Source organism: Neovison vison, chromosome 12 (genome assembly GCF_020171115.1).
Source record: "Neovison vison isolate M4711 chromosome 12, ASM_NN_V1, whole genome shotgun sequence".
In the NCBI taxonomy this organism is placed as follows: Eukaryota; Metazoa; Chordata; class Mammalia; order Carnivora; family Mustelidae; genus Neogale; species Neogale vison.
In genome coordinates, this window is record NC_058102.1 from 20,486,294 (window position 1) to 20,500,186 (window position 13,893).

Below are 13,893 nucleotides of genomic sequence, written 5' to 3' on the forward strand. Positions count from 1 at the left end.
GTGGGTATTATAGAGGGCACAGCTTGCATGGAGCACTGGGTGTGGTGAAAAAATAATGAATACTGTTTTTCTGAAAATAAATAAATTGGAAAAAAAAAAAAGAAGACATACAAATGACTAACAGACACATGAAAAATGTTCATCGTCATTAGCCATCAGGGAAATTCAAATCAAAACCACACTGTGATACCACCTTATACCAGTTAATGGCAAATATTGACAAGGCAAAAAACAACAAGTGTTGGAGAAGATGTGGAGAAAGGGGAACGCTCTTACACTGTTGGTGGGAATGCAAGTTGGTGAAGTCATTTGGAAACCATGTGGAGGTTCCTCAAGAAATCAAAAACAGAGCTACCCTATGACCCAGCAATTGCACTACTGGGTATTTACCCCAAAGATACAGATGTAGTGAAAAGGGCCATATGCGCCCCAATGTTCATATCAGCAATGGCTACAAATGCCAAACTGTGGAAAGAGCTAAGATGCCCTTCAACAGACGAATGGATAAAGAATATGTGGTCCATATACACAAAGGAATATAACTCAGGCGCCGGAAAGGATGAATACCAAACTTTTGCATCAGCATGGATGGGACTGGAGGAGTTTATGCTGAGTGAAATAAGTCAAGCAGAGAAAGTCAATTATCATATGGTTTCACTTCTTGTGGAACATAAGGTATATCATGGAGGACATTAGGAGAAGGAAGGGGAAAATGAATGCGGGGATATCAGAGTGGGAGACAAACCATGAAAGAATATTTCCCTTTTCTTATTTTTAAACTTAAATATTAACTACTCAAACTTATATGCTTCTATTAGTTCACAAAGAGCTCACTGTTCTAAACAATAAAAGTCATCATATACAACTCTGCCTTTAGTAAGATATGCTAATAAAAATTACTTTAAAAAAATAGTCTCTTAATGTGCTGTGAAGTGTGTAAACCTGGCGATTCACAGACCTGTAACCCCTGCGGCTAATAATACATTATATGTTAATTAAAAAAATAAAAAATTATTTAAAAATAGTCTTATAACCATTTAAGTCATTTTGATATAAAGGACTTTGATAAAGTCATTTTATGCAGCCCTAAAAAAACCTTAGGTTCATCTGCACTTGCATAGAAGCCAACTTTATCACTTATTAAAATTTTTTAAAAAATCCTTTCGGCACTCTATAATCTATCATCTTTCAAATCAGATGAAGTAATTACAGAATTTTATAACTTTCCATGAAAAAATTATTTTCTCCCCCATGTCTATTAATTGGATTTTTAATCTCCTGGGGAAATTTTTTTCTCTTTTATTCATTAACCTTATATGAAGGGATTACCCAAGCAGAACAAATAGCTGGTCCTTTTGTCTTTCTCATTAAAAATATTTCTCTTAGAACCAGCCTCATCTTCAATTTTAGGATCCTTCCGCTTGATGTGTTTCAACCCCATACTGAGCACATTCAGAAAGGAATTAGATGAAGGGTAGGAGACCCTCCATTCCAGCTGGTCTCCATTCTTGATCATACTAGCCTGGCACATAACTTCTTCCACCCTCAGTTCTACCTGTAAAGTGGAAGTATTAATTATCTCAGAAGGTTGGGAGGGTAGTATGATGACAAAAGGGGATAACTGCTATGAAAATACTTAAATTTTCTCATTAAAAATTTAGTATAGAAATTCAATGTCAAAAAAAGTAGCAAAAAATTATAGTGGTTCTTCCTGGAGTGCTCTTCAGATCTAATCCCTTCAAGCACAACACTGTAGAATACTATTTGATCTTAAAAGAGTATCATTATCTAGTATTAGGGCTCTGATAATGAAACACAAATTTTAATGACTTAGTCTATGATACCACATCATCCATCCTCAATGCTAAATCTACAACTTGAGTAAATGTATTAAGATCAAATTCTTAGTAAAATCTATAAAACAAAGTAATGTAAGAAGAGTTAACCTTAATCAAAATGCTTAGAAGAGAGAGGTCACTTCTCAAGTTATAGCCTATCATCATTGACTTGAAATACACACTTTTGGAGAATAAATTCATGATACCACTACATCAACATTTACTTCTTACTACTCATACATCTGAGCAAAGGAATAGTATTCTAATAATAGTATTCTTGAAAATTTATTTTATTATGATGAATCAATGAATCTAAATATAGTATCTAGTGATTCACGATGTATTATAGTATACTAAATATGGAACTCCAGTTCTACCATCAGGCCTCTTCAAAGGCCCCAATACTGTGTGGCTTAGTTTCACAAACTAAACCTGCATTTCACTAACCATCTCTTCTGGACTCAAAATTATTTTACACAGTATCTCCTTTACAACATTTTCTTTAAACTTGGCATCTAAGGCTTCTAGTTTTATCATCCCTCCTAAGTATTAGAATAGTTTCTCCTTTCATGGTCAAATTAAAATTTGAGGGAAACTTACTTTCTTGTATTGCATTAAGAATCTCTGAAAAGTCCACATCACTCTTTGAGCCGTCAGGTAGTATTTGCATATCCAGCTGGTAGCCTTGCAAATCCACACCTCCTTCTAGAGAAATGAAAGATATTCATGGAGTTTGCACTGGTTATCAGAGAGCCCAGCATTAGGGTCCCAAGGAGAAGCAATGTCAAAATCTAAAACGAATAGCCAGCTGATTCACCAATGATCCTCCCTCTTAGAAAAAGGACTTTAAAAAAAAAAATGAGAAACACTACCAACCATTTGCTCCTTATGGGACCAAAAAGGTTTAACTGTATTTCCAAAGTAAAAAATAAGGCAATTACTCTACTAAAATATCATACACAGTATTCACAGTATTTACTGATCTAGGTGAAGATATATGTTAGCCTCCACCCAAGGTCGTTTAAAATTATTTTCATCTTCATATGGCTAAAAAGGGACATTCAACACAAATACTTCATATCATCTTCTCTAAAATTATGATTCATTCACAGAAAAGGATTTAATATTCTTGATAATACAGGAAAATAGACATCGTGTTTCTCCTCACAGTTGGACTTTCCTGCTACATCATTTATTTTTCAATTCTATCAGAATACTTTTATTTTTTTCTATGATATAATTAAACCTGTTGTACTACATTTGTCTCGTGTATCTTTGGTGTGCTCTAAAGAAGAATTTTTGCGTGTGTGTGCTGTTCCACACATCTATAGAACATTAAAGATGTCAAAGAAACCAAGACCTCAAAAAGTAGTTTTATCACTAATAATAATAAACCTTTAAATGTTTCTTAAAATAATCACTAAGAACATCTTTAACTCTGAGGAGTCTCGAAGAGCTAAAAAGCCAGTGCTAAAATAAAAAGATAGCCTGATAAATAGAGTAGGGCATGCCTAAGCTTCTAATATTTTTGTAGAAATAATTATTTCATAAGCCCAGAATTAATAGATTTTAGTTACAACCCTAAAACTCAAAGAATATGGCACAGTCACTATTGTATAAGGACACTCATTCTAGGAGGGACGTGGACAGAAGTAGCTTAATATAATAGAAGGTACGCTTTAGAAGAGCTATCACCCAGTACCTAGAACAGTGCCCAGCAGGCCCTAAACAAAGGAAGGCTGAACAAATGACTAAGCCAAAATGATAATTTTGAAACAAAAGCCATAACAGTTCTAAATAAATCTATAAACTTAGATTCTAGAGTCCTGCAAACCAGCATTCAAATAATTATTAGGGAACAGCGTCTCTCTAAATCTTCGTTTTCTCATCTATAAAATTATATCTCTGGTATGAGGAATTTGAGAGGCAGGGCAGGGGGCTGTGGGGGAAAAGGAGGGAAAAATGAAACAAGATGGGACTGGGGAGGGAGACAAACCTTATGAGATTCTTAATCTCAGGAAACAAACAGAGTTGTTTGGGGGTGGAAGAGGAATTGGGTATGGCTGGGTTATGGACACTGGGGAGGGTATGTGCTATGGTGAGTGTTGTGAACTGATGTAAGACTGATGAATCACACACCAGTACCCCTGAAACAACTAATACATTATAGGTTAATAAAAAAAATAGGGGTGATAATAACAGTCTCACAAAACAACCATGAAGACTAAATGACATAATGCATGAACAGCTCTTAGCTGTTAAATAGTCAGCACTCACTAAATGGAAGCCACTACTATTATCATCCATAATAATGTATTAAAGGAACATTGACATTTATACAGAAACTAGCTACTGAATAATGAGAAGGAAGCCACAAGCTTGTTCTTTGGGACACCAGCATGCATTTCAGTGACTATCAAGCATTGTCAAGCACTGCAGACATAGTGAACTTCTCAAATGCATGCATGCAGTTGCCTCACTGAAGTTAACAGTTGAGACTAAGCTTCTCAACAGGAATTAAAATGGGTTATTTGGTTTTTCCCCCAATGGCCAGCTAATGTGCATAAGTACAAAGATGGTCTACTGCTTTTCAACTTCTGCTAAGGCTAACTGCCTTTGTTCTGCTCAATAATCAAAGGCCTTATAATGACAATGACAAAAAATAAATAATATTCAATACTGCCTATAGGCTGGCTCTGGGCTATGTATTTTATCATCTCATTTAGTCTTTACCTTTGAAATGAAGGTGCACTGAAAAGGAATAATTTGCCCAAAGTCACACATCTACTAAGTTTTCAAGATGCAACTTCAACACATGCTCCTACCAGTCTTGAATACCCCTCATATCAAAGCAGTCAAAAATATAGGCTATTGGAAATAAGGGAAATGGATTTATCAATAGTCCCATGTTCTAGTGCTTCAGATCATGACAAATACCATTACATAAACTAAAAAACAAATGACTTGCTAAAGAGGCTAATAAACAGAAGCCCAACTTGTTTATCTTGTTTGTCTTAGTCAGGAGCTCATAAATTCATGTAGAAGTAGTTTTGACTAATAGCTATAGTTTCTAATAACCGAAATTCCACAATTTTTTAGTAATTATTTTGGTTTGAGAACAGTATAGAAGTATAAAAGTCACCAAAAAAACAACATAAAAGAGGCATTCAGGCCATTAAAGTCTGTTTTTGAAGAATATTTAATGCTTAAGATCTCAAGAAAATGTAAGGAAAATGGATACAGGGATAGAGATAAATGGATTTGTTGAGATTCAAATTAAAACCACATTGAGATATCACCTTACACCAGTTAGGATGGCCAAAATTAGCAAGACAGGAAACAACATGTGTTGGAGGGGATGTGGAGAAAGGGGAACCCTGTTACACTGTTGGTGGGAATGCAAGTTGGTGCAGCCTCTTTGGAGAACAGTGTGGAGATTCCTCAAGAAATTCCTCAAGAAATTCCTATGACCCTGCCATTGCACTCCTGGGTATTTACCCCAAAGATACAGATGTCGTGAAAAGAAGGGCCATCTGTACCCCAATGATTATAGCAGCAATGGCCACGGCCGTCAAACTGTGGAAAGAACCAAGATGCACTTCAATGGATGAATGGATAAGGAAGATATGGTCCATATACACGATGGAGTATTATGCCTCCATCAGAAAGGATGAATACCCAACTTTTGTAGCAGCATGGACGGGACTGGAAGAGATTATGCTGAGTGAAATAAGTCAAGCAGAGAGAGTCAATTATCATATGATTTCACTTATTTGTGGAGCATAACAAATAGCATGGAGGACATGGGGAGTTAGAGAGGAGAAGGGGGTTGGGGGAAATCGGAAGGGGAGGTGAACCATGAGAGACTATGGACTCTGAAAAACAATCTGAGGGTTTTGAAGGGGCGGGGAGGTGGGAGGCTGGGGTACAAGGTGGTGGGTATTATAGAGGGCACGGATTGCATGGAGCACTGGGTGTGGCGCAAAAATAATGAATACTATTATGCTGAAAATAAAAAATAAATTTTTTTTAAAATTATCCTTATATACTAGAAAAAAAGGCAGTAAGAAATAGTCCAAATGGGTACAGAAGTTATCTCTCACCTGTAAAATATTCATATATTTTGTTTAATTCTTTATCTTCTCTATTTTTTTTAACAATAAACAAAATATTTTCATAATTTTGAAGTCATTAAATTCAGACTGTGGCACTGGAGAACATTAAATATCGAGAGTTCAGGATTCAAGACTTAAAAACTACAGTTGCTAATAAGGGATCAATCTAACATAAAATCTAACATATAATTTTCTAAATTCTTAAATGTAAATTAATGAATACATTAATTCTTAAAATATATAATTTAAATAGCTCCAAATTGCGGGATGCAACATTCTCTTCATGGTAAATTGTAAGATCACATTTAGAATCCCTAAAATACAAGGTATTTTCCTTCCTCCACTCTCGAAAAAATATAAAATACACTTTAAATTGTAATATAAGGGTCTGAAACTTCTGGCAAGAAGTCATTCATTAAAGCCCAACATGACAAAGTAGGGGATGTTATAAAACAAGGACTTTTGTAAACTTTTCTAAATAGAAAGTGATCACTTGTTCAAGGACATTTTCAAATGAATCCTTCAAGGTGACAATCTTTACCTTTAGCACACACTGCCCAGTGAACAAGACAAAACACTTCAATACAGAAAGTTCTATGTCTATTTTGAACTTCTGATATTTGTTTATTATTAGTCCCACATTTTTGATGTGATCTCTAAAAAGTAAAGAATCAAAGCTCTTTCTACAGTCAGAGATGCCTCTGACTTTGAGTCAAAACACAAAGCTCTTTTTCAGAGGCAAGATGGTGAAAATGTCATGGTTTCAAAATGATGAAGTTTTAAAATAAAATGTAACAACACTGGGCCTCAGTCATTGGCATGCAACCAAATGTAATCCCTAGGAAACTAAACCAATAAGTTATATTAAAGAGGGGAAACTTTAAAAAGATTCCTGATGATGTGGAGAACATAATGAACAATTTTAAAAATCAAAAATAGCCACAAATGTCATGTGATCCAAATCCGTCTTGAGCTTTTCTCACACTTGATTGAATGATTATACTCAAATCTTAATTGTGATTCTGTTGTGTGAGTCAAGTTGAAAGTAGTTCTAATAAAAAGGAACCATGATAACAGTGCTTACATTTAATAAAAGATTTTCAGCTGAGCAAAAAAAATGTTAAAAATTCATTTTAGATTTATAATTGGTTTACATGGATTTAGCTAAATGGTTATATACAAAAGGAATCAAAAAAAGAAAAAAAAGTTCTAAATAGGAGTCTCAATTAACACATATGTCAATACCTCTCCCATTCCATCTCTGCCCATAGAAATCCCTTTCTACTTTTTTTTTTTTCAGCATAACAGTATTCATTGTTTTTGTACCACACCCAGTGCTCCATGCAATCCGTGCCCTCTATAATACCCACCACCTGGTACCCGGACCTCCCACCCCCTGCCCCTTCAAAACCCTCAGATTGTTTTTCAGAGTCCATAGTCTTTCATGGTTCACCTCCCCTTCCAATTTCCCCCAATTCCCTTCTCCTCCCTTTCTACTTTTGTTGTTGTTGTTGTTGTTGTTGTTTGTTTTTGTTTTTGTTTTTTGTTTTTTTTTCCCCAATTTATTTATTTTCAGAAAAACAGTATTCATAATTTTTTCACCACACCCAGTGCTCCATGCAAGCTGTGCCCTCTATAATACCCACCACCTGGTACCCCAACCTCCCACCCCCCCGCCACTTCAAACCCCTCAGATTGTTTTTCAGAGTCCATAGTCTCTCATGGCCTAAATCCTCTGCTTTAGGAAGCATTTCTTGACCCTAACAAGCAAATACCATTTCCTGCATTTCTATTTTGAACTTCTATAGCTACTTATATTTTATCTTTTCTATGGTACATGTTTTCCATCAAAAATCAGGTAGGTAAAGTATTTGGCACAGTATGGAGTAGACACAGACAACATGTGAGCTCTTATCTCTCTCCATCTAGATTTTCTTCTAAATCTCTAGCACCCTCAACTAAACTATAACATGATGGAGGCCTGGGACCAAACTGCATCTACCTTTTTATCTCCTACAGAATCTAGATCAATGCCTTGAACATATTAATTTCTCAATTAAAGTTCTTACACTGCAATTTTATATTACTAGTAATAGTGGAAACAGACTGAGAAAACATCCCAGTTTTCTTTCATTGTACATAATTTTAAGACTTCTTGATAGGTTATCTATAGATAACTGTGAAAGACATGTTCTAAATCAAACACTTACTTTTTTTGTGAACTCTTCTCAAATCCTGTCAAGTAATAAAGAAAAGGCTAAGGTACCAACATCTTAAATCTTATAATGAAAGTCAACAGTTGTCAACCTTACCCCCTTCTTAACCCCAAACCCATTCCTTTAGCATCAATACTCTCAAGAGTTTGTTTTTACTTCTTTTGGCTATTTCCATGTGGGTATGCCATTGTATCTTTTTTTTTTTTTTTTTTAAAGATTTTCGGCTTAACCCACTGAGCCACCCAGGCGCCCCTATGCCATTGTATCTTGATCAATTTTATATATTACTTATTACTTCCTGCTATGATACAAGACAATATAAGTTATATGATAGACTGCCACTTCCTCTTGCCCTCCACCCACCCATCCAATCATTATTCTTAGTTATTCTGTTATATTGTCTTAGGTCAATAACTTTAAATGACTTTAAATTCAATATCTTGTTCAAATATAAATAGATCCTATATTTGCAAATTTATACATAGCAGTATAGAAAAGCAGATTTTGATACTACATTGACCTGGATTTGAATTCCTTTTGTATGTAACCCTGAACCATTAAATAATGAGCCTTATTTTTCTCATTTATAAAATGGAAAGGAGGAAATTTTTGAGAAGCTCTATTAAAAATTATTGACAATTGTTTACGTGCATGCAAATATGGTTCATAGTGTTAGATCATCAAGTGATGATCTATTTTCTTTTTATTTTTTTTTGATGATCTATTTTCTATGTCTCAACTGTCTAATTTTACAATGACAAATTCTGTTCTCTGAAAAATGAAGGCCAATTCCAAGTTTAGGGTCTGGATTAAATTAAAAAATGCATTAAAAACCTCTAATTAGACTTGAGATAATTATTTCATGTTGAAACAGAAATAAAGAGAAGTGTGACAAGTTAAATCTTACCTTTGACATACAACCTACAAGATGGGGAACCCTGTAAAGTGGGCTAAAAGGGACAATGATATTTTCTATGATTTCCTCAGAATGAATGATGCTTGATCTGAGCATCTGTCTACATTCTATTTATATTCTGCAAATAAAAATTGGTATTTCCTGTCCCAAGAGGTATTTTTAGTACAAATTATCAAATGCAACATTTTTACAGAATAGCAAATAGTGATATATCAAAACATGATAACAAAATCTAAAATAAATCCTCACATGAATATTTTTGGACTTAATAGGCTGCAAAAAAACCAACATTCTTGTAATTGAGAGTTTGTTTTCAATTCCCTGTAGTGAATTCAGTGTTTTTATGACAGTGTTAAGATGAAGCACAGTATTAAGAAGGAGGGGGAGGTACGTTCTGTCTTCTTTACAAACTTTCCCTGCATCAGACAATGCTCAAGATACATCTTTTAAGAAGGAAGTAAATAAATTCAGTTCTTCTGAAGAATCTGAAATTGGAAACCCTAGATTCACATGTGGGATATTCCACCAGTTCTAGAAAAACTTTCTATCTCTGTTTCTTAATTTCATTTATATTGCTTACCAATAATCTATCTAGCATGCTGTAAGCTAAAAAGGCTTCGCAAGAGAGGATGCTTCATAGATGCTATTGTAAAAAGATACATGAATCACTCTTTCATATGAGTGTTGTATAACTATAAATCTAGTAATATTGCAAGATTATTGTCTTACAAAAGAAAGCCCAGCATTGTATTAGAAGGAATAAACAGACAGATTCACTGATACCAGTCACTATAAAAGCTAGATATTTTTTCCAAAATGATTAACACTGAGCAGTTCTAAGGACTTAATTCTGGACTAGGTCCTGACAGAGAACCACATTTGGCTAATAGCAGATAGATGTTTTTCAGGTCTAAAATGGAAAGAATAATTCTAATACTTGAGCCAGTAATGGCTGACTTTCAACAAAATTGTTTTCATGTTTCTCAGGATTGGTAAACAGTGTCTCCTAAATTATAGGGCATCCTTGCACTAGATGTTCCAAAGAGGGCTTAGAAATCAGAGCTGCAAAGCTCCAAAGGGCAGGAAGGATCTGGGAGTCCTATAGAAAGGGCTCCGTGGCGGGTGGGGGGCAAAAGGGCGGGGGGGGGTGTCTTCCTATCTCCTAGCCACTGAGTTCTGTTGCTATGATGAAATGTGTTCTTATAGAAGAAGGGAAGGAAAAATCCTCAGGATTTTAGGAGAGGTTGCAGAATAGAAACCATGAGACCTTCAGCATTACTATAATGTTGCTTATTTTCTTAACTTGCACAATAAATCTACAGAAGAACTTGAGATGAATGTATGAGAGCATGGCCTTAAAAGACAAGTCTCTTGAGAGCTAAGATTCTGTGCATTTTGTACATGATTCTCACCTCTAACTGAGGAAATTAAGCATAGTGGAAGTTTATTATTAAATACCACAATTAAGGGCTTAGGTTGGGGTAAGGTCACTAGTTATATTTGTATGGTCTTGAGCTAAATTATAATTTAAATCTCTACTTCTTAAATATAAAATTTTTGAAGTAACCTTGGGCAGAAGATAGAGTTTTATGTTCCACAAAATATAATCCTTGTTCCAGAAATTAGTCATTTGGCTTTCCTTGTAGCTGGCTTTTCTTCAACTTTCTTCATTTCGTGTGTTCAAATGGTTGTGAAAAGATACCTCAGAAAATTCACTCTACATGCATGATATAAGTCAAAAGATGTGCATATGTCCCTCAGCAAAGAGAAAGGAAAATGTAAATATCTAAGGAAAGAATCTGGCACATATTTTTAGAAAACACAATTTTGTTACTCAGCAAGTGAGGGCAAGGAACACAGATAACAAAGCCCAAAATAGCTTGTTTTCCTAAGCACCCCATATTTACTAAACTCACATCACACATTTAAAAAAAAAAAACACTTAAAGCAGAAGAGATTCAAATGAAGGATGATTAGGGTTATTTCCAAATCATACCATTGACTGTTGTGAAAGATACCGCATTCACCTTCAACGCAACGAGAAATGAAAGAGAAGCCCAAAGTAACTCTTACAGTTTTTCTACCACATAATTTCAAAGCCATGTGGAAGATCTTAACTTCCAGTCACATGAAAAACCCACTTCACAGATAAAACAAACATGTAATTTTACCCAGCTTCAGATCTATTCAGGAAGAGTAGCCAGGTTCTTTAGGTTCAGTAAAGAAATTTCAGCCACAATTCTCAATGTTTGTTTCCAGATAAAGTGATGAGAAAAACATTAAAATTTCACACTCAACTAATTTTCATCTTCAAGGGGGGAAAAGGGCATAGCTGGAAAAAAAAAACCACTCATAAGAAATTAAAGACATAGGTCATAGGGTACACCAATTACTAATTTTATGCATTTGGGCACAGTAAAATAGGAATAATTCCTGAGCCACAGTAAAATAGGAATAATTCCATCTCATGGGCTGCTGGAAGAACTAAATGAGATGTAGGAGAAATATTTGTGAAAGCCCTTTGGAAACAATGAAGCATCATTTAATGTGAGGTGGCTGTATTATAATCCTTACTGTGGTAAAGAATGGCCATCCATTTGCTTTTTCCTTACTCTTTCCCTAAAGAACGAGTTGAATCTCCACTCTCATTTTGGCAGAACTAGAGGTAAGTCAACCTTCATTTGGCTTCTTAGGAAAAACACAAGTCTTTCTTGGCTTTAAAAAAAAAAAATCTCTCCTTACTTGCTCCTTGTCTTTCCCTGTCCCTTTCCGCATAGCTCCTGGTACTGCCATTTAAGGGGTGAAAGAGAACATGAAAGGCACTTGCTGAGTTCAATCTGTTCCCTAATTTGAGATCAGAACTTGACATGAGGGCCAGAAAGTAATCTTTAAAACTCAGGGAAATGAGAATGTGTTCTATAATCAGAACCAGAATTGGAACCAGAAAAAGGGAGGATAAAAAAATAAATAAATAAATAAAGGCCTAATGCAGAGTAAGTACAACAAAAAAGGAAGCCACGAAGTGGATCATCACTTTCCAATGGAATCTTACTGATCCCTTCCTCAGTACAGTCTTCTTATGTTAAAGTGTGAAATATTATGGGACTTGTAATTTAAGTTTTCCAAGGCTTTGTTATACTAACTTGCTAGAAATACATTGCCACCACATCATTTAAAGAAGAAGGTAACATAAGCACATTGAATAAGGGAATCAGACTAACTGATGTGGAATCTTGCTTCTGCCATTTACTGGATATACATCCTTGGACAAGTTATTTAACCATCTCTGTGCCTTAGTTTCCCCAGTCAGAAAAATAAGGATAACTGCATAAAAATATTAGGGAAATTAAATGAGATAAGGAATGATGCAAGCAGCTTAACAGTTCTTGAGATTGAGAATATGGTAGAGTAATTAATAAATTGTAGCTATAATTTTATTTCTATCAAACACTTAAAACCTCCATATACAGACAGAACTAAGTGTCTCTTGTGTGAAATCAACTTGTCCCAGCATTTAGTTACCATACACACACACACACACACACACACACATATATATACATATGTATATAATAATCAAGCTTAAAGGGCTGCTCAGGTTTTAAATTAAAAGATAAAAGGAATTGTGTCAGAAATTACTTGGGAAAACCATTAAACATATCAGTAAAAACGCCATTTTACAAACTCTAAAAGAGAATAATGGACAAATTCTGGGATTGATGATATTCCTCTGGGACTATATGATAGGCCTAACAGATAAAGGAAAAGCAATAGAAGAAGTATTTAAGATTGCAGAAAGCTTCTAATTCTATTTTATGTGGCATAGTCATTAAACTGGGATAATGTGATCTATACCCACAAAGTTTTACAGTTTCAAATTAAAAAAATTGCAGTCAATACTTCAGTTTACTCTGCTCTTGATCCTTAAATTATAGTCCCAAGCTTGGTGCCATTTAATACTTCTATTATTGGCCTATAAAAGGGAATAGAAAATAATATTTGTTAAATATGAGTGGCTAAAAGATAAGGTCAAATTGAAATCAACACACGAGAGAAATAATCTGAAACAATCAGAAGAAAAACAAAACCACACACATACAAGACAAAGGCAAACAGCTCCTGTGTTGTAAAGCACAATGAGAATATTCATTCTAGCCCAAGTTGAAAAACTGCTCTATGGTACAGTGACTGAGCCAGAAAATGTCCTGTGACATATTCACTTTCAGGCTTCTGAATTTTGTCTGTGATGATGAAAACAAAAGTAATCACTACTATTTATTCCTGAGCACTTACTACGTGACAAGGACCATATTGAGCATTTTACATTGATGAATTTATTAACTTGTCCTAACACTGTTATATAGAGTTGCCAGCTATAGTACATAAAAATACAGAGTACCCAGTTAAATCTGAATTTCAAATAAATAACTAGTAATATTTTATTATAAGGTGCCCCATGTAGTATCAAGAAATACACCAAAAGCATTTGCTGTTTATTTGAAATTTAACTGTGAACTCTGTATTTCAGCTGGCAACTCTAACACTATGAAATAGGTATTAATATCCTCATTTTGCTAGTCAGAAAACTGAGATTTATAGAAATTAAGTCAGTTGCCTAAGTCTGCATAGCTATCAGTTAACATATCTGGGTTCAAAAATCTCTAACAAAGTCTACATTCATAAACAGCACAATACATTCTCTGTTATTAGAATAATAACTCTCCTACATATGAATGGCCAGCCCTCCATTCTCCTGTTGATATTCTAGTTGACTTCAAAGTCCAATGTGTAGACTTTACACCTTATGA

General features: G+C 34.7%; 1 protein-coding gene across 3 annotated transcripts in view; it reads right to left on the reverse strand.

Moving 5' to 3' along the window:
* The window catches only part of ANO4 (anoctamin 4), a 380,838-nt gene that overhangs the window by 230,058 nt on the left and 136,887 nt on the right, over positions 1 to 13,893 (reverse strand). For 2 of the 3 annotated variants that reach the window (XM_044227348.1, XM_044227346.1), the window contains exon 3: positions 2,439 to 2,543. The exons of the other annotated variant lie outside the window; for it this stretch is intronic. In XM_044227348.1, coding sequence (XP_044083283.1) covers positions 2,439 to 2,543 — 105 coding nt within the window. The remainder of the gene's footprint in view (positions 1 to 2,438; positions 2,544 to 13,893) is intronic. 3 annotated transcript variants of the gene reach the window in all.